This window comes from Nannospalax galili, unplaced genomic scaffold (assembly GCF_000622305.1).
Source record: "Nannospalax galili isolate Female #2095 unplaced genomic scaffold, S.galili_v1.0 scaffold2350, whole genome shotgun sequence".
Classification (NCBI taxonomy): Eukaryota; Metazoa; Chordata; class Mammalia; order Rodentia; family Spalacidae; genus Nannospalax; species Nannospalax galili.
In genome coordinates this window covers 28,736-51,499 of record NW_008327468.1, presented here as the reverse complement: position 1 = coordinate 51,499, position 22,764 = coordinate 28,736, and the positions used below count along the sequence as shown (strand labels likewise).

The 22,764-nt window shown below is 39.1% G+C and overlaps 1 protein-coding gene across 1 annotated transcript in view; it reads right to left on the bottom strand.

The window, feature by feature from the left end:
• Efhc2 (EF-hand domain containing 2) overlaps positions 1-22,764 on the bottom strand; it is a gene marked incomplete at its 5' end in the record, with an annotated part of 127,647 nt that overhangs the window by 87,969 nt on the left and 16,914 nt on the right. Inside the window, 5 exon segments of the mRNA XM_029562191.1 lie at positions 11-153; positions 7,687-7,852; positions 15,484-15,622; positions 17,124-17,237; positions 22,235-22,486. Coding sequence (XP_029418051.1) covers positions 11-153; positions 7,687-7,852; positions 15,484-15,622; positions 17,124-17,237; positions 22,235-22,486 — 814 coding nt within the window.

The following is a 22,764-nucleotide window of genomic DNA, read 5'->3' as shown; positions in this document are numbered from 1 at the left end:
TGCCTCTTACCTGAATGCCTCTCCGTAGGTTCAAACACTGAAATTGTGCCATTGCTGAGATAAAATGCAATAACAAACAACCTGTCCACATCAGCACATTTATCTGTGATTAGTTTTCCCAAATACCGGAGTATATTGTTTACATTGCTATGGCTAGATAGAAGAGAAATGAGAGTTAGAGGACTAGACAAGTAATCTTCTGTACATGTATCCCAATAAAAAGACCTGCAGTAGCTATGCCATGGCTTTGACATGGGAGTTTATACTTTTCTAATGGTTCAAACATCTTATTAAGGTCCTAATCTAAATACTAAAGGATTTTCTCAATATATTAAACTTTCTCCTGCTCTTTATATGTCCTGGGAAGTACATTGAACCATACAGAAATTTTAGAAACATTGGGGAGATAGGTCACTTGGGAAAGTGTTTGCTGAGAAAGCAGAAGGACCTGAGTTCAGTTCCCAGAACCATGTAAGAAAGGTAGGTCTGGTGGCACATGCTAGTAATTCCAGAACAGGGGAGGGAGATCCCTGGGGTTCTGTGGCCAGCCAGCCTAGCCTAATTAGTGAACCATGGGCCAATAAGAGATCCTGTCTTGAGAAACAAGCTAGATGGTTCCTAAGGAACTGTCACAGTTAATCTCTCACCTTCATATGCACCTACAAGCACATGTACTCACATGAACATGAACAAATATGCACACAGATAAACACAAAATGCTTTATAAACATAATGCTCAAAGCAGAGGAATTAGTCAACTGTTCTCTAATCAAGAGGATGGTGTACAGTTACAGTAATTATGCCAGGTTGACGCACAAGTGTAATCCTATGCCCGAGACAATCCAGAAGGCACGCTCTACCCAGTGTCTGGGACACCTGTCTCATGTCACATGGCTTTTCTGCCATGCAGCTCACATCTTCCCCTCCTTGTTACTCCACCTCTCTTGGATCATTTTCAGTTCCTTTCAAGGGAAATGTTAATTATTCCACAAATATTATAAACATGCCTCGACTGTGCTAATTGTTTAAATTATTTGTAAGTAGCCATTACAAGTCTATTTTCCAAGAAGGAAATACTATATTTTATTAACCATTATCTAATATAACACTTTTTATGTTATAAGGTATTGCATTAATGTTATACTCATAATGATTAGAAGCTGTACTTAGAACACTATGCATAATAGCAGGTTGAAGAGGAGAGCAAATGGAATTTAAATTTTCCAAGGTGTGCATGAACATACATCTGTAGTCCCAGCACTGAGGAAGCTTAGTGCATGAGTTTGAGGCCAGCTTGGGCTACATAGTGAGACCCTATCGTAAAAATAAATAACTCATGTCCAGAGTTGATAGCATGGGCCTTGAAGAAAGCAACTTTTATGGTCTCTCAGTAGAAGCACAGCTGCAGGTATCAGCTAGTGAAATCCAACCTTCCTAACAAATAGTAAGTCCTTGAGGAGGTAATTTAAATCCTTCACCCTAGGAAGTGACCACTAAAATCTACATGTCCTTCATCACTTATATATGTCACAACTGTAAGCAGAGTGGTCAGCACTTGTAGATTCTCATATTCTGAAATCCATTCATATTGATAAAAAGCACAAGAAAGTACTACTGATTTGCAGAGACAGATAATGCTTTTCTCTTCTGCATTATTTGACTATCCAGGAAGCTGTGTTGAGAAAGCACAGGGGCAAGATACCCAGCTTGAGATCTCATGAGTTCTCATGTGAGATGGAGCACAGCAGTTTGTACGGTTCATCCTGGAGCAGCCTGGGCAAGTACACACACAGTTCTGCTTTTTGTTAAGTGCTTAGTTCCCAGACTTCAGATGGAACTTATATAGTGCTAGGGTCAGGGTCAACACTCTCTTTTGGTATATAACCGAACTTAAAAAAAAAAAAGTTCATGCCCCACATTGGGTGCGTTTCTTTGTTGGGCGTGGTGACACACGCTTTTAATCCCAGCAGAGGCAGGCGGATCCTCTGTGAGTTCGAGGCCAGCCTGGTCTACAGAGTGAGTTCCAGGCAGCTGGAGCTACAGGGAGACCCTGTCTCAAAAAGACCGAAAAAAAAAAAAAGGTTTATTTTTACATGTATGAGTGTTTGGCTTGCGTGTAGGTATGTGTACCATGTGCTATGTGCTTGCCTGGTTCCAAAGAGGCCAGAGGAGGACATCAAATCCTCTGAAACTGGGACAGATGATTGTGAGCCACTATGTGAGTGATGGGAATCATACCTGGGTCTTTAGCAAGAGGAGCAAGTGCTTTTAACCAACCCCTATATTTATTTAAGTAATAAATATTCAACAGCTCCTTTTTAACTTTACAGATGTCTAAAATATCAACAAACCATTGAATGAGGTCTAATCTAAGGCTAAAGGAATACTATTTCAAATTTAGCATTTTAGAACTTACATAACTTTATAAGCACATATGTTTACTATGAACTTTTCAATGTGTTATTTTTTTCCTCTTAATTCTAGTATTCTGGGGATCTCATCAATTGAAAATAAAACCTAGCAATTCACAAAGTTTAGTGTATATAAAAGTCACAGGAAACGTGTTACATATGCAGAATTCATAATTTCACTGCCAGATATATGGACTCAGGAGTGAGCTTGGCTCTGTGGAAATGTGCATTATTAATAAGCTGCCAGGGGAATCTGATGAGATGGTCCCCACAGCACACTGAAAGAAATACTCTAAGTGTCTTCAGATATTTCATTCATATAACCTAACTATCAAATGTCTTTGAAGACTCTTTTCATCACAGTCTCCGCCCTCCCAGGTGATCAACTCCTCATAACTCCTGCACCAACCATAATGTCACACCCAATTAGCATTATACAGACTTCTACTCTTGACTGGTTATCTCAAAAGATGTTTATCCTCATTGTGCTAAAAAACTTATAAATTCCTAGCTCTAGGAGCCATGTCTTAACTTTTTCTACATACAGCATAGTGTTAACTACAATCACTGCCCTGGAATCTTCCCACACCCTTCCACTCCCTCTTTCTTATCCATGCTGGAGATGAGACCCATAGCCTCAAGTATGCCAGTTGGTCACACCCCCAGACCCTTCCCACTTCTCTAAAATCAGTTTCTATTTGGGTTGCTTTACTTAAACTGCTCTTATGGAGACTAACAAGGATCTTCGCAATGTCAAATCCATCCTTAACTTTTTGTCTCTATTTAATTTTACTAATCAGCAAATCAGCAACTAGTACAATTGACCATACACTCTTCCGTGACACTTGGCTTGTAGCATTACACATTCTCTAAGGTTTCTCTCCTTCCTAACTCCTTGTCTTCACCATTTTTACCCTCCTTTGGTAGTTCCTTCTCTTTCCTCCAGTCTCGTACTTTGAGGTAGCCCAGATTTATTCATACACTTCTCTACACATATTCATCCTTGGTGACCTAACACAGTCTCAAAGCATTAGTACACTTTTGCATCATGAATGGAAATACTATATACATGATTATGACTTCCAAATTTGTACCTCTAGCTCCAAGTTGCCTCTTGAACTCCGACCTCCCTCCCTCTCTGTCTCCTTCCCTCTCTCCCTCTCTCCTTTCCTCCCTCCCCCTCTGTCTCATACACCCTCAGCCCCCCCACATACATATATATACACACACACACATCTCCATTTGATATTAAAAAGGCATCTCAACTTGTTCTAAAACTGAGCTTGTACGCTTGTCCCCAAGCCTACTCTTTCTATAGTTCTTCTATCTCAATGGCTGCCATCTCTACCCTTGCAATTGCTTGGGCCCAAATTTTGAGATATCCTTAGCTCTTCAGTTCTATCACACCTCGTATCTCATGTGTCAGAAAATCCTATAGTCTCTACTTTCAAAATATGTTTAGAATCTGCTATTTAATTTCATTCCTTCCACGCATCCAGATACAAGCCAGCTTTGTTGGACTACTGAAGCAGTCTCTTAGCTTGTCTCAATTCTACCACTGTCTTTCTACAGTCCACTCAACACTGCTTTGGAGAGATTCTTCCAATATGCCAGCCAGATCAAGTTACTTGTCTGCTCAAATCTCCTTATCTTTCTAAGAGTCAAGAGTCCTTATGATAGCCTGCAAGCATTATATGACCACATGTTGTACTTCTTCCACTTTTCTGTGTGAGGTATCCTCTGCCCTGTCCTCATCTTTTCTATCCATGTCATGACAGCTTCCTTAATGGTTTCTGTATATCCCCATAAATGTACACTGCTCAGAGCCTTTACCTTGACTGTCTCTTCTGTCTGGAACATGTCTCCTCTCCTCAACAGGTAACATAACACAATTGCAAACCACAACTGAGGATATTTATCAACTCCCACCTTCCAGTTCCCTTTAAACTTAAAATGTTCTTTATCATGGTACTTATCATAGTCTATATACAATGTAAAATACTTATATATCTTTCCCTTATTGCATGTCACCCTCAAGGAGAATAAAGTTATATGAAGGCAAGTAGGCTTTTATGGTTGCTTTGTTCATTGATTCATCACAAGCCAAGTAAGTGCTTGGCATACAGCAGGTCTTTAGGAAATATTTGTTAACCAAGCAAAAGAATTGCTCACCCAAAGCTACATACCCTCTAAAGACCAAAACAAACAAACAATAAAACAAACAAACAAACAAAAACTCTAGAGCTATATGCTCTTCAGGTTGGAAAACATGTAAAGGCTGTTTTTCAGTAATAGTTGGAAAATACTAAGAGGGAAGACATGGTTGATGAAAAGAGCAGATGGACAATATCTGAAACAAATAAAACAGCATTAAACCATGACATTTTAGGTGGTATATGCTCATAAATAGCAGAAATATGTGATAGTAAATTTCCTGTTAGGAAGCTGTCTGTCCCCTCTACTTCTATCCATCATTAAGAACTGGATTAGTGAGCATTTATTTTACTACCATACTCACTCATCCACACCTTTTCTTATTGGACAAAACACTTGTGAGTCCTCAAGTATATAGCCAGAACCATTCTAACTCTTAGGGAAACAACAAAGGCAGTCTCTGACTTCAAGAACTCTTAGCCTGGGGAAGCCCAGAAATTACACACATGAGTAATCCCCAGCCATATGATAAGTATAGATTCTATGGCAAGAAAGGTGAATTCCAGAACTGAAATTTCCCTGGATTCAATTCCTTGTTCAACTAAAAATTAGCTGTGAGTTTGGACAAGTTGCAGAGCTTCTCTGAATCTCATTTTCCTTGTTTGAGGAATGAGTGCAAGAATATGATCTAGTTTCTTCCAAGGCTGTTGTAAGGATTAAATAAAATCAAATATTATAAAGTAGTTAATGCACAGGAAACTACTAATTGCTTATTGTTGCTACTACTGCTACTACTATAGGTACATTCAGCAGAGTATTGGGGCACATATAGAACAAAGTCACTACTTCAGCCCTACATAGGCAAAAAGATATTCTGACTCTCCCAAATCAGACTAGACAATCTGCCCAACAGGCCACTATAGTGATGCTTACCCAGACAATAAAGAAGGTCTTCATGCTCATCAAAAACTTTATATGCTTTAATTTGGAATGACTTCCTCCAATGACTCACAGTAGACCAATAATATATTAACCTCTTAACAATAGCACACAGTAAATTTGTTTTAGTAGCAATCTATAAAATCAATATGCCCTGTGTAGTTTCCTATCTCAATTCAGTTTTCGTATTTGTATAGTGAAACTATCCTTTGAATGCTCTGTGAGATCATTTTCCTTAGGTTCTCAGAGTTTTGAAACCTAGGGTTATTCACACTCATGTATGAGTCTTCAGCCATGTATGTGTCTGACGGTTACTATGGAAACAAGGTCACTGTGTAGGAGGAGCTTGATGGAAGTATATTCTTGGCACAAAATGAGCAGTAGACAAAAAGAAATAAGATTAGAGAGATTTGTGCCTATATGCCCATCCTTTAACCACAACAGCATGACACATAAAAACAATAATATCTGTAGTCAGGGTCTGAAGGGCAAGTTTACACAGTGCAGACAGAAAGAGAGACTAAGGCGACTACCCACAAAGAACTGTTTTCCCCTGGGTTCCAGAAGCAACACCCTGGATAATATTTCATCTTGTTTACTTATAAGAAAATTTCCCTCTCCTTTTACAATAGGGACATTCTTCCTGTCTACCTCTTCCAGGTGGCTGGCCTTAAAATCAGCACTTAGTGAAAAAGGGTCCATTGAAGTCCTACCCTAGAATCCATATAATATTGCTATCAATAAGGGAGCAAAGGGGATATTGTGTCAAAATCAGTGATTCTCAAATACTGGTGTGCTTCAGTGTGTGTATGCTCCAGAGTGTGTATGAGAGCAGAGTACTGGGCCATAACCCCAGCATTTCTTTCTAGGACCATGTAGAGAGAAGCACAAAAGCTAGTATTCTAACAAATATGGGGATCACACTTTAAGAACTACTAAGTTTAAAACTTCAATAAAACTCCAAAATTGTTCAAAATAAAAGATTACTTCTTGAAAGACAGTGGACATCACGTCATGGCAAAGGCAACCTTTCCAACAACAGAGTTCAATCACTTTCATAGATACAGGACAGCTGTTGTTCTCCTGCCTTTGAATTTTTCACAACAGCCCGTGACCCCCCTCCCCATGCAATTTTACAAAATTCAGGATGGTTTTTCTTCTTCTCTCCTTAGTCTTAACACAGGTTCCCTTTATCGCGTTCCTCCTATCTCCCTCACAAAGGGCGGCAGTTTTTAGTTCACACCCTATTCAAGCATCTGCAACGTTTCCCCACTATTTTTCCCTGACATCTTTCTCCCAGGCCTGCTCTTCCTGTAGAAACAAAACATAACCATAACCCATGTCCACATTCTACAAGCATGATTCAGGAGCAGATTTTGCCTCATGTATTTTAGGTATAGTTCTGAAAATCTACCTTTTGAAATTACATTCTTCTGTATGAACAATCTGCTTGCTACTGAATTCAACCAAACCTCTCAAGTCAAAACAACATTAATTTCCAAAATATCATTTTGCAAAACACCTATAAATCACTGAAATCTGTACAGCAGGGGTTAGCAGACTAAAGTCTGTGAGACAGAGCCAGCTGGCCACCTGTGTCTATATGCCTTTGAGCTAAGACTGGTTTGTACATTTTTAAATGGTTGAAAAAATATCAGAAGAATTATATTTTTGATAGTAAAAATTGCATGGAATTCAAATGTCAATATACATAAAAAGTTCTTTCCATTGGAACACAGTCACACATGTGTTTACACGCTGTCCATGCAGCTTTCATGCTACAGTGGCATATCTGAATGGTTGTGACAGAGATCGTATGGCCTACAAAGCCGAAAGTATGTACTCTCTGACCCTTGAAATGTGTTGACTCTGCCTCTGCATCATTTCCTGAGACTATCTTCGAGGACGAGAAGGACAGAAAGAGAGACAAACAGATATGGCAAAACAACAGACAGAGGGAATAATATGACTTTAGGGTCCTTCAAATAACACAGTAAAATGAGCACTCAAGCAAGAAGCTGGAAATACCAGTGTGTTAATCAACCTCAATGAAAAACTGCAAGTTGTTCCTGGGCTCAGAATCTGATGAGCTGTGTGACAGCCCTTGTATCAACAAGGACATGTCATAAACTCCAAATATGTCTGGAAAAGATAGGACTATAACCATGGTCCCCTCAAGCACCCATCGTATTCCATGAATTTCCTGAAGATCTTATGATGAGGTGTGGGCTTGAGGCCTATGCAGGAACGGAGAGAATCCTCTTCAGACCCAAAGCCAGTGTAAGGTGGAAATTTCCTTTCTATTTTTGGAAGCGGAGGAGGCTTGCATGAGATGGCGGTAAAGTTATCTATAACAAAACACAGGCAAACAAAACATCAATATTTTTTTGCCCTGATTGTGGCTGGTTTGAAAGGTTTGTTATGATTTCAAGATGAACATGGAGATCTTTGCAGACTATTTTAAACCTTCAAACAAAGCATGGTAAAATACTGTGAGAGGAGGTTTCAATCATGTTTACAAAAACCACAGAACTCACTTAATAGCCATTGGTTCTAAAGGAAAAAAAGAAGGAATCTGTGTCAAATAAGTAAACATTTATCTTTTGGCATCACACCCTCATTTCTGAGTATTTGTTGCTCTTCCTCTGATTTTTCTAATGATATGAAAATTTAAACTGGAAACTTTACGCCATCAAGCCCATATTTTAGCCTGTAATTTAGTCCTGTCCTATCTTCAATCAACACTCACTAATAAAATTCTTTTCCAAATAGGACTGACTTTTGACTTATTTTCTTTTTAACTTTACCCATCAGCCAGCTCCTCCTCTTGGACCCACTTTTTAAGCCCCCCTTCCTTGCCTCCAATTCAACTCTAAGGCATTTTATTTACTCTCTAGTTAAAAACAGAAAAAAATAGAATTTCCTTTCTTTCACAAGTCACTGAAACTGTTCTTGTAGTGAAGCAAAAACCAAAGCAACAAAAATCCAAACAAGGGATATTTGTGGACACAAACTTGACTCGATAGGTCTTAACACATATAACAGAATACATGAAACCTAGTGGGGGTTATGGGGGTAGATAGGGGAGGGGTCTAAATATGATTAAGATATATTGTATGAAATCCACAAAAATTCAATAAGAAGTAGCAAAGATTTAAACAATTAAAGATACCCAGAGCGCCTACTCTCTCAAAGGGAGTATGATATGGTAAATAATGTTGACTTTATTTTTTACTTTTCATCTGTGCAGAAAGAGAGGTTGGGACATATTTATAAAATCTCCAGAGCTCCACAATATTGCACCAAAGCACCAAAGAATACACTTTCTATTCAGCAGTACATGCAAATTTCTCTAAAACTGACCCCACACAGGGGCACAAAGCAAACCAACCAATCAAAAAAAAAAAAAAAAAAAAATTCCAGAATCTTTCCTAATAAAAAATTAAAGCGTACATCCATTTTCCACGTCTTCCTCAAGCTTGATAGGTGTTTCAGCTGTGAACAAAAGTTCTACACAAGCAAAGGTTTGGTTTTCCATTGTCAAACTTCTAATAGAAGAAAGAACATAGAATTTAGTACACATTACCATTAGAGAAAGTATGCATCAATTTGTCATCTAAGATAACCTAACTCTAAAAACTGAAGTGAATTCTTTTTAAATGACCAGGAAGCTAAGGGTTTAAAGCCATTCCTAATTCTGATTGAAAAATACTTGCAGCTTTCACCTTTTCTTATACTTTAGCTGCCTTTGTGTGAGATTTCCCAAGGCACAATCCCAAAAGAGTATTGTTCTATCCTAACAGAAAATGCTCAGAGCAGACATGTTGACAAAGGAACTGCCATAGAATATTTTGCACTGGCTCAGTAAAAGGGAACAACCAGTGCATCCTTGCAGAGAGTCTTGTGAGCCTCTCCTAAAGATCATTTTGTGATTAAAGAGAATTCTTGGTAATAAGAAGAAAGCTCAAATCTTGGAATTAGAACTGCAGTAGACTCTACCCTTGCTCATGGTTACATCAAACGCACTACTATCTGGTATCTTTGTTTCAGGGCAAATATCTAGACGGCAGGAGAGTACTATGTAATTGGAAGGGGGTGAGCAGTTTCCTCCAATAGGGAATATACATACACATACAACACTATGAACTCATCCAAGCATTTTAACTCAAAGAAGAGACATGCTGAATCACAAAGTGATTAAGAATATATTCTACAGCCATCATTACAAGTCTTATAACACAGGGTTGTTTCCTCAAGAACCTAATTTTTGCAACAGATTAAGCAACAAAAGGCCAATTTAGAGCTTTCCTCTGCGCCCACAGTGCCATCTAGTGTATAAAAGCTGAGAATTGCTCCACTGTATCACCTCTGACTTTTATAACACCACCAAGATATTTTTGCAAATTCTAGCTCAAGATTCAACTTTAAATTTGAACTGCATATCTCTGGGTAGCTGACATACGTTCACAAGGCTGTGGACTCATATATGAATGACAAGTTGACTATCATTGGGTATTCATCATCCCAGCATCCTGCATGTTTCTTGTGTTCAAAAATATTGATTCAGTAAATGCAAAGGAATATGAAAAGCATCTTCCCAAATGTGTTCTATACCTGACATTTTGCTAGACACTGAAACATACCTGTATTCCAAATACTTTGATTCCTCTAATTCCAAATGACTTCTACACATATACGTATTGAATAGCTATCCATAACTGACCGGATTCCAACAAATTGCAAGGAGATTATGTATAAAAAGTTGTCTAATGGTCCTTCACAATGACTTTTCAATTCACTATCTCAGGTGGTAGTATTACTGGGAAAAGTCACCAATTATGTCAAAGTTCATCTTCTATGATCCAATAACCCAGAGATAGATCCAGACTTCAGGAAACTTGAAGCTTATATCATTTGGACAAAACTTTTCAAGACTAAGAATGCCAGATTACTAAAACAAAATTAGGCCGGGTCTTTTGGTTGGAATTCCTCTAAAGAAAGAACCGTGAAGACTAAGAAATCATTATCTCAAACTAAATCCATCTCTGTTTGTATCCAATACCTAGGTCAAATAATTTGTGAGTCACACAATGTCAGAACTATAAGTTTTTGGATCCCTCTACTCCTCAACCACCCTCACTTTATAGGGGAAGTGAAAGAGGCAAAATTGTTAGGTTCATCCAGGCCATGTGGTAACACCATAAACTAAAGCTATCCCTATTGCTACAATTAGTGGTGGCCAATTTCCTCAAATGATCACTGAATTTCCCTCTAGGATAGTCTCCCTGAGAGTTCAGAGATGGTCAGAAATGACTGTAGAAAATGAAAGGTGCTTTAAGACTTTTGTTGAACTTTATTCTCAATATAACCAAATAAGCATTCAAACCAATGGGAATGAATGATCATGTGACTGTTTTATTTTGCTTTTGAGACAGGATCTCACTATATAGCCCTGACAGGCCTGGAACTCAATATGTACACGAGGATGGCCTCAAACTCACAAAGACCCATCTATCTACCTGCCTCTGACTCCCGAGTACTGGGATTAAAGGCATGAGCTACCATGATTAGCCAGATTTAGTTTTGCCTATCACTAAGAATCAATGATCAGAAAGTCTTCTTATAAGCTGAATATGGTGTTATATGCCTATATATCCCAGCACTTGAGAGGTTGAGACAGGAGGATTGCCATGAGTTTAAAACCAAACTATCTTACATAGTGAATAACAGGCCAGCTATGGCTACATACAGCAAGGACGGAGAGAGGGTGATGAGGCAGAAAAAGGAGGGGGGAAGGAAAGGAAGGATGGGGGGATGAAGGGAAACACATCAATACTGAAGGACTGATCTACTGCAGTCTGGCAATTAACTCACCACTAGCAGGATGGCCACACTGCTTAATTCAGGGGTCACACTGCACAAGACATCTAAGGAATTGACTTTTCCTTGAAATCCTTAAACACATGAAAGAATCATCTTTCCACAAGACTGACTCTCATACAGGGGCTCACTTGTCTCAGAATTCTATCAAGCCCTGTGCTTCTGCAGGAATAGAAAAGTTACCCATGCACCTTTTGGGGGACTGCGGCCAATTCCTTGTCTTTGTGTGCCATTTCTTTCTCCTCTAAAATAAGTTGGGATGCCACTAGATAGGATAAGGTTCTAAAGTACTAAGGCTAAATAAATGCATTTGAAATCTGCTCCCTGGGGACTAAGGAGATGGCTCAGTTGAGAAAGTGCTTGCTGCACAAATGTGAAGACCTAAGTTCAATTCCCAGCACCCACGTAAAAGCTGGGTATGACTGGCCAGTCAATCTAGAATTGATGAGCTCCAGGTTCAGTGAGATTCTCTGTCTCAAAAATTAAAGTGAAAAACCATTAAGAAAGACATCCAACATTGACCTCTTACCTCCACATATACATATGCATACATCTACCCGCATGAAGACACACACACACACACACACACACAGAGAGAGAGAGAGAGAGAGAGAGAGAGAGAGAGAGAGAGATCTGTCCCCAGTTTCCTGCTGTGATGTTGGCACTTGTCACCTCCTTCTTGCTACATAGTGGAGATGCCCAGGTATTCTACTGATCACGTTAACTGACAAAGGAGTCAATGTGAGCACAGTTACTAACAAGGCCACAATTACTAATGACACTTTATTCTGGTTTGGACTTTAAAGATACCAAAATATAATGTATAAAATTCTGTCTTATACATTTTTTAAAAGATTCAGAAATAGGGGAGGTGAGGTTAGGGGATCTAAATACCATCAAATTATACTGGATGAAAAATCACAAAAATAAAATTAAAAAAAGAAAAAACTGATTTAAAAATAATTATTTGTATGTGTGTATGTGTCCATGTATGGGTATGTGCATGTGAGTGTAGTTCCCCTGGAAGCCAAAGGAGCCCCTGGCACTGGAGTTACAGGCAGTTGTGGGCCACCCAACATGGATCCTGAGAATCAAACTCTGGTCCTCTGCAAGAACAGTATGTGCTCTTAGCCACTGAGTAATCTCTCCAGCCTCCTGTTTTAAATAAATGTTTAAGACCACATGAATTATAAACAAAATTATCCCCCTTACTATCATATTAATACTGAAGAGTCTTCATTAAAATTGCTATTTAATGTTTATGTCAAATGTTACAGTATAACTTTTTCTTACTTATATTTTTACCAACATGTCATAGCCACTAATAAAGAAAAATAAAGATCACTGATTCACATTTTTTAATGCCAGAAATAAATCCATTTAAGTAATACGATGTATATAGACTGAACTTGACAAAAACATCAAAAATGCAAATGTAAATATTAGAGACTATCAATCCACTGCCCCCATTCCACCACGGTAATCATAGTCATTTATAACATTAAATATGCCATTAAAACTCAAAAAATGGTATGTAATAGTGCTTGTTAAATATGACATTTTAACATGTTTTGAGACATACTAAAAAGTCAGTGTGACTATGAAATGCATCATAATTTTACATTTGCATATATTTTCTCTTAAATGCATATGTTCATGTTATGTTAACTTTAAAAATACAAAGCATGCTTTAGATGTAATATAATAAAGTCTATAGAGGGAACAAAAGAAGTGGACAGAAAGAAATTAAGCACTGGGACAGACTCAACCAGAACAGATTACAGGGCATTTAAAGTTGGTACATTTACCCAGGACAGCTAGATTTGGAGTTCGCGCTGCCTCAGAAAAACTGCTGTAGAAAACTGCTATGATATGGACAATTGTCCCAGTCCCTTTTGTGCAACATTTGTTTTCCTTAACCAAATATTCTCAAAATCAAGCTCACAAACATTAGTCAAATGTTGGACTCTCTATTTAAGGAATCATTCTATGTTTTGGAATCATTAAGATAATCTGTCTATCTTTCATTGATATCATTTAGATGAAAGTAATCTTCAGTTATGAGTTAGGGTTTTAGTGAGTCATTGATAAATTTTCAGTCTTCATTGAAGACTTACTGATTCTAATCAGATATTTATGCTTATTAGAGGGGAATTCTTCCAGCCCCTAGAAGGTTCTCTAAGGCAGGTGCCATCCACACACCCCTGGATGACTCTTGTCTACAGTCACCAAAGTAAATCTGTTCAGCTGAGTTCACTGAAGAGAACTAAGTTTAGAAATTCAAATAAGAACAGGCCACCAAGTTGGCCTTTGTAGGACCCAGACATTTTCACTAATCTGGCATGCAGATGTGATAGAACAAATTTCCTTAATGAGTCTGGAAGTGAAACCGAAAGCCCTTTTCATTCTAATGTCTTTGTGTGTTTTAGTGTAGCATCTCTCAGAATAAAAAGATTCCCAGGAAAGTTGGGCATGGTGGTGCATATCTTTAATCCCGGCACTTGGGAGGTAAAGGCAGGTAGAACTCTGTTTGAGGTCACCCTGATCTACATAGTGAGCTCCAGGACAGCCAGGGCTACATAGTGAGACCCTGTCTCAAAAAAACAAAGAAACAAAGATTCCTAGGAAATCCAGATGCTACATGACACAGATTGTAAGACACACAGGTGGGTGGGTTTCATCTCATTCTTATTTTTAAAGAAGCTGTGGTTCTTCTGTCTTCCATCTTACACCCCAGAGAGTGTGTTCAAATGAATATTTCACAGTTCAAAGAAGTACAAGTCACCCCTTCAGATGTTTGAATTCAATCCATCATGGGTTTGCAAAAAAAAAAAAAGATCATGATATCTATATAGAACATATACAGACTATTTTCCTGTTGTTGTTCCATAAACAATAACAGCTATTTACACAGCATTTACATTGCATTAGGTATTATAAGTAATATAAAGTTGATTTAAAGTAGCCACACGCAATCCCAGTTACTCGGGAAGCTGAAGTGGACGGACTAGTCTGAGTAATTTGATGAGATCTTGTCTCAAATTAAATAAATAAATAAATAAATAAATAAATAAATAAATAAATAAATAAAAGAGTATACAGGATACTCATAGGTTCTTTGCAAATATTACACCATTTCATGTAAGAGTCTTGGACAACCCTCAGATTTGGGTATGGAGCAGGGGATAGAACCAGACTAGGCACCCTCACCCCAGTTCCAAACCCTCCCCGGTAGGTCAACAGATCCTATCAATTGCAGCAGTAGCAGATAGGTGAACCCTGAGTGGAGGGCTTAGGATGTGTGTAGAGCTGGAGGGCAGAACTCCAGAAGACTGAGAGTGGAAGTTTACCAAATGAAGGTTTGGATTTTAGATTTTATAACCCATCCTTTGCCAGCTTCTAGACTCTCATAATATTTTGCAATGTGCTACAGGGGACCAGCTCCTGTCTTCTAGTCTGTAAACCTCTTCTATAACTTTGCATCACCTAAGCCTACTGTGCTGACCTATGTATAGTAGGTACTTAAAAAATCACTGGCTTTTATTCTGAATTGAATTGAACTGAACTTACTTGACTGCAGTGGAACTGGTATCTCTGAAAAGAGAAGCGGGAAACCTGGCTGAACCTCACTAGGAAAGGAAGAACAAACAGGACAAGAGATTTCCTCAGAGAAGGCAAATGAGCGTTGTCTAGTGTGGTAAGCAAGAGTTAAATGGAGAGAAAGGATTTAAAATTTCCGGTATAATTGTCCTACCAAAATACTGTCTACTGTAGTGAAGCAGAGAATTATTGGGGAAAATGGAAGCCCCTGGCATGAGCAGACAACTTCATTTCTTGGCTCTTTCTTTGCTGCATGACCTTGGACAAATGTGCTTTAAGGGCCTTTGTTTCTTCACCTCTAAAATGGGGATAATGAGCCTACTTGTAGAGGACTGTTGTTACGGATGCATAAGAGGAAAAATGCCTTGAAGACAACAAATGCACAATAAATGTCAGCAATTATGAGTCTAACATTTGAAACTCAAAAGGAAAATCTTAACTAGGGCATGAACAGCCAAAGTTTGAAAAATATTCTCTAATTGGCATAAATATCACTTACCAATTTTATATTTTGCCTTATAATAATTCTTGGTAAATTCATCACAGTCACAGAGGAGGACTTTCCTTCCCCACACATTGAGGGTGGCTCCTGCGGACAGGTCACGGTCAGTGTAAAACTCTTGTTTCACTTTTCCTAGCTGACAAAAACAGACAAGCATAGCATTGGCACCATGGATTGTCCAGAGAACTAGGTGTCATTTCCCAAGGAAAAAAGAAATGTTTAAAAATCTTTACCTATAGGATTTATAACTAAATTTTAAAATAAAATCAACTCCAAGCATTATTATTTTTTCTTTTTTGTGTATGTGTATTTGCACGTATATGCTCATATATGTGATTCATGTGAAGGTGGATGCAACCATGCCATGGCATGGGTATGGCAATCAGATGGCAACCTTGTGTACTGGTTCTTGCCTTCCACCTTGTCTGAGACGGGGTTTCTTTGTCATTAGCCACTGTGAACACTAGACTAGGTGGCTTCGATGGCTAACCATGCTTTGGTCAATTTGATACACCAATCGAGGAATTTCCTCCATCAGATTGCCCTGTGAGCATGTCTGTGGAGCATTTTCTTAACTGCTAATTGATGTAGGGGGACCCAGTGCACTGTGGGCAGTGTCAACCCTAGACAAATGGGCTTAGGCTGTATAAGAAAGGTAGTTGTTCTAGTTTGTTTTTTGTTGTGATAAAACAGTGACCAAAACCAACTTGGGAGAGGAAAAGGTTTATTTGGCTAACTCGGAAGCTAATGCAGGAACTCAAGGCAGGAGCTTTGGAAGCAGAACCTGAAGCAGAGACGAGGGAAGAACACTCATTATTGGCTTGCTTGCTACCTTTCTTAAACAGTTTCTTACCAACCTGCCCTTGGGATGGTACTATGTACAGTCAGCTATGCCCTCACACATCAACTAGCAATTTAAAAAATGCCTCACAGGCATGGCCACAGGCCACTATGATCTTGGTAATGCTTCAGTTTGCATTCCCTCTTGTCAGGTGACTCTAGTTTGTGTTAAGTTGACTAATACTAATCAGCACAGCAGATGAAGGTGAGTCTGGGAGCAAGTCAACAAGCAGTGTTCCTTCATGGTCTCCGCTTCAGTTCCTGCCTCTAGGTTTCTGCTTGAGCTCCTGCCCTGGCTTCCCTCCATGATGGACTGTAACCTGTAAAAAGAAATAAACTCTTCCAAGAGTTGTTTTTTTGTCATATTTTTATCACATCAAGATAAAGCTAACTAGGACAATGGCCTATGAGTTGCTGGGGATTCTTCTGCCTCTCCTTGCCATCTCGCCACAGAAGCACTGAGATTACAGATGCATGCTACCATGTCTGGATTTATGTGGGTTCTAGAGAGTCAAACTCAGATCTTCACACTTGTGTGGAAAGCATGTTACGCACTTAGCCACCTCCTCAGCCTATCTAACCGTTATTTTAATACTGTAGCGCTTGCACATAGCAATGCAATGCATTTTTTCTATATAGTTAAATATGGTTATTATTTGTAAATGCAACAGAATGCACATATTTATGTATTTCTTGATTTCATTCTTTATATCACAAAGAAGAATATGAAGTTTACTCCAGTGTTCAGGTTTCTGGAAGTTACATTGTAAGCAGTAATAAAACATGATGGTCCTCACCTGGTATTTATCCAACAGATAGCCATTTGCTCGCCACTCTGATAAGCCACCATATATATTGAGAACAGCTCGATCTGTTATCTGGCCTGGTTGATAGACTCCAGGTGGGCCATGCTGTAAGATAAAACCACAACAAGGCATGGTAGATGTCTCTAAGCACAGTGGTGATCCAGTCAGAGGATACATGCCAGAAATATGCATCACAGGGGTCTTTTCTACCATCCACAGGAAACCACATCCTCTACCTCTTCCTCTGCTGCTCCATCTTATGGGTTGGCTTACATTCCATATACCTTTCACAGGCCAGATAAAAATCCATCTTACCTCTAACCCTGCTATCCTACATGTTTTTACCTTTTTTGTGGCTTTTTTGGGAGCAGAGGACAGGTTGACATGTCAGTACAGACTGATCTCAGACTTACTATATAGCTGAGGATAATCTTGAACTCTTGATCTTCCTCCCAAACTGTACATTCTGCATTTCTGTCTCATTTGTTCTTTTTCATTGTAGATCTCCATAATAGTCACTATTAATAACCACACCACTGATTCTATGTTAGGCTGTCTTGAAATTTCCTAGCCAAAGAAATTAGCACCTCCCAAACTTCTGTGATTACAGGCCTGTGCCACCACACCCAGCCTTCCATCTTACAGGTAACCATCTACTTGGTTCCCCACTAAACCAACAGATACATTAGAACTGTTCAATCTGCTGGAGCAGTGAGGTGGTTGGAATGAGAATGTCCCCCATAGGTTCCAAGTATTTGGACAGTTTGTCTCCAGTTGGTGGTGCTGTTTTGCCTTTAGGAGGTGTTGCCATGCCAGAAGCATATCACTGGGAGCAGGCCTTCAGAATTCTTATGTCTTGCCAGATTCATTCTCTCTCTCTCTCTCTCTCTCTCTCTCTCTCTCGCTCTCGCTCTCGCTCTCGCTCTCGCTCTCCTTTGCCTGCTTGAAGATGTGATTGCTTGGCTTTCTGTCTGGCCACCTCTGCCACCATGCCTTCCCCACCATTAATAGACTCTAACCCTCTGGAATCATAAGCCAAATAAATTCTTCTTCCTTATGTAAGTTGCTTTGGTCAGTGTTTTATCACAGCAACAGAAAAGTAACTAAAAAAGAAGTTGGTAGCAAGAGTGGGGTGTTGTGAAGAACATGACCATGTGAGGTTTGGGGGGAATGTGGAAGACTTTGGAAGTCTGGAAGAGAAAAGTGATTGAATGCTGTGAGCAGAGCTTAATAGGTCATTCTAGTAGGAGCCTGGAAGAAAGTGGTGCTGAGAGAAAAGTAGTTCCAGAGGGAAATAAGGACTTAAATAGTAACTGGGATGTTTTGGCAAAGGATCTGTCTACTGTATTCCCTCAGCCTAAGATCTTGCTTGACTCTGAGTTGAAAAGCAATGGACTAATTTCTTTGGCTAGGAAATTTCAAGACAGCCTAACATAGAATCAGTGGAGTGGTTATTAATGGTCAATACTATGGAGATCTACAATGAAAAAGAACAAATGAGGCAGAAAGAAATGCAGAATATACAGTTTATAGAGGAAAAGAGCACTATGAAGTTTAATGTTGGAGCCAAGCTATGTGCTGGAGAGGCTCTCTTTGATAAGGAGACTAAAGCTTTTAAGGAGAGGCATCAAGATTTTCATTGAAACACTGGAAAGAGCACCCTTAGTGCAAAACCATACCCAGCTAAGGCTCCAACTTGTGAAAGGAAAACACCTAAGGAGTTTTCTTCTAGAAAACTACAACCCACAAAAGCTGTTTATGAAGCAGCCAGGGTTCATCGCAAACTAGCAACCAAACTTGGCAGTGTCATTCACATGGTACTGACTTTAGGGCCAAAAAAATATGCAAGAGTGAATGGGTCATCATTTCTTCCTCTATGGTTTCAGTGAGGTACAGAGGCCAGACAACATGTAACATCAGAGTCCCTGCATAAAGAAGGCCCTCACAGGCCAAGAGGCTGTGACAGGCCATTGTGTGAAGCTATGACTGTGAAGCCTGGTTGGCAGTAGAGACCCCAAGAAGATATTAAAAATAATAGAGCCATGAGACATCTGCCAAGGAGAGCTGTATACAAAGAGTGGTGCCACTCTAAGAGAGAGATGTACAGTGCATTCAGAAAAGCTGGAGGGGCTGAGCCACCTAAGCCCTTTGGAAGTAAAGTCCTATAAACAGGACATGGAGATACTAGATTTGGTGTTTGCCTGCTTGTTTTGGGTCTTGTTTTGGTTCAGTATTTCCTCATTATGCCCCCATTCCTCCTCCCTTTGAGAATAGGAATGTGTATTCTGTCCCATTATATTTTGGAAGTGTATAATTTGTCTTTTGATTTTACAGGGGCTTACAGTCAAGAGATTGTCTTGAGTCTCAGAAGAGACTTGGAACACTGGGCTTCTGAATAGTATTGAAACTGATAAAGACTATGGGGACTTTCAAAAGTGGACTAAATGTATTTTACATTTTATATGATCATGAGTCAGGGGGTGGAATGTGGTTTGAATGAGAATGTCCCCCATGGGCTCCAAGTATTTGAACAGTTTTTCTCTATTTGGTGGTGCTATTGGGAAGCTTTAGGAGGTGTGACCATGCCAAAGGAAGGAAGGACATCACTGGGGCTGGGTATTAAGAGTCTTTCAATCTCTCTCTGGTTTTTGTGCCTGCTTGACGACATGATCGCTTGGCTTTCTGCTCTGGTTATGCTTCCCCCACCACTACGGACTCTAACCCTTTGGAATCATAGACCAAATAAACTCTTCTTCTGTAAGTTGCTTTGGTCAGTCTTTTATCACAGCAAGAGAAAAGAAACTAATACAAGCAGTCAGTATGAAATCCTGGGGTGGGGGAGCTATGGGGCAGGTGCAGATAGGGGAGGGGAATCTAAAGATGATTAAGATGTATTATATGAAATGCACAAAAATTCAATTAAAAATATGTATTGTAAAAAAAAAAAAAAAAAACATTAAAAATAAAGAACTATTCAATCTGTTGCCTGTCTCTATCAAGACCTTAAATAGCCCTTACCATGGAATCCAGCACTTTCTATATTACTCTCCATTGTTGTGCAAGCAGTCATCTTTTCTATTTTCTGAACTGAAAACCTCCCCAAAGAAAAATTGCTGCCTCCTTGCCTTTTCTTTGTTCCAGCTAACATGCTGCCTGATCCTATGCTCGGGAGTACAGGCTAGCTGACTGGACTGTTCTCAGAGCTTTCTTCAACTTTCTGGCCTCAACAACATTACTTACTCTTTGCTTTGAGTGTCTAAGAATCACCTATTCCCTCTGGACTCTCCCCACAGAACCTAAACTCCATGAAGTAGGACTTAATTCATTTTCTTTCTCATTGAAACCCAAGAAATGGCATATAGCATACAATAAATATTTGTTGAATAAATGAATAAAATGAAGCTATTGATGGCAAGACACACTGCAAATGTCAGGTGCATCATTATTTCATATTTAACCTATTTTTCAAAGACATTCTAAAAAGAGATTTCTCGGGCACCTCCTGGCCACCAGCTATGCATATTCCAGAGCTCCCTTAGGAACAAATTCTACCTCCCCCTGCTTTCAAGCAACACAGCATGACATCTGGAAGTGGGCACAGAGACTCTGGGAGAGCCTCCTGTGAGGACTGAATGGCCAGCGGTCGCTTGCATAGGAAATGAGTGCCCCTGGTAACCTTTTCAAAAACAATAAGAATGAAGTTTAAAATTACTTTGTCCAAATTAGAAATACAATACAACATAGAACTGTTCAAAAAACCCTTTTCGTTTCTAGGTGACCTGATAGGTGCTAATAAATAGGTCCTCAGATAGTGGCTCTTACTATATCATCTCATTTAATCTTTACAGTTATAGAAGGGGAGCTCCATTAATTGCATTTTATTTATATTTAATTTTACTGTTTTTTTATTTTATGTGTATAAATGCATTGTCTGCATGTATGCAAGTGTACTCATGTCATGCAACGCCTGCGGAGGTCAGAAAAGGGTGTCAGATTCCCCTGGAACTAGAGTTATGGATGGTTGTTAGCTGCCATGTGGGTGCTGGGAATTGAACCTGGGTTGTCTGCAAGAACACCTAGTGCCCTTAACCACTAAGCCATCTCTCCAGCCCCTGTTAACTGCATTTTAAAGATGGAGAAACATCGAGGTGTGGTGGTACAAGCCTTTAATCCCAGCACTGGGGAGGCAGAGGCAGGTGGATCTCTGTGAGATCAGAGACTAGACTGGTCCATATGGTGTGTTCTAGACCAGCTGTGACTACAGAGAGATCCTGTCTCAAAAATAAATAAATAAGTGAACATAAATACATAAATAAATAAATCTAAAGGCTAAAACCAAAAATAAATAAAGATAGAGAAATAATCTCAAAGAGGTTAGGTGGTTTTCTCATGTTCACATGGCTATTAAAGAGACAAATCCACAATTTGAGTCCAGATCAGCCTCTATACCATTCCTGTTATGCACAAGTTACATTAGCTCTCAAATTATCACAAGCATTTCTACAAGTCTGACAGCTCCTTTTCATAGTAAATAAAATGCCAATACTATCAATGACACTACCTGGTGGTCACCTGGTGACTAGTCAGTACACGTAGAATTGTGAGTGGCTCCTTTGCATTTATATGTGTGTGCGTTTGTGTGCACATGTATACATAACATGTGGCTGCAGGTGTGTGTGTGTGTGTGTGTGTGTGTGTGTGTGTGTGTGTGTGTTGACCAGTATTGGACGGTGTCCTTGACAGGGTACAGAAGTCACATGCCAGTGTCCCATTCAAAGCCACAGTCAATCAATTTCAAGAGAGTCCCTTTTTTCATAACACTAATTGTTGATAGCAAATTCAACTATACATAGGTACTTTCCTTACAGACAGTTCCTTTCCTTTACTTGCCATAAGTCTAGAATGTTCTAACTTCTCAGAGTCTCTGGATTTGTTTTACAGATGTATATTAACAGAGGGCATAAAATCAGTTTCCAAAATACTTGCTTTAATAAATATGCGGTCATTGTTATCACAGAGTCATAATACAAACATTCCAAACTACAGTTCAAGTCTCTTGGCCCATAGCACAACTCAAAAAGGGTTCTATGTCCACTATTTACCTTGGGTATCTTACTTCTCTGAAGGAATGATGACATAGTCTCCCGGCCCGAGTTATTTGGCAATACTTCTCTGATTTCAATAGTATCATCTGACAAGAAGTAATACAAGATAAATTCTCTACGGTCCCCAAATAGTGAGGTTGAATCATCCCACAGGCAGAAGAAACGCAGAACCTTCCTATCATACTGGAGGAACTGTTTCAGAGTGTCAATGGATTGATAAGGACGAAAAGGATCCACAAACTCTAAGGTCTGAAAAAGGAGAAAATGTCAGAAATGACACAGATTTTGCATAGTCACTTCAGGGAGACCAACAATCAATAGACATCAAGGTATTTTTTCTATAGCTCATTCTGTCATATTTTTTAAAGATTTCAACTAATACTATGACATACAGATATATGGCTCTCTAATCAGTTTTAACCTTAAGAATACAGGCAAATATTAGGAAGCTTTCCTTATCTTATTAAACATTATTTTAATATACTAAACTGTGTTTCTGAAATATTTTTTGGAAAACTGATTTTCCT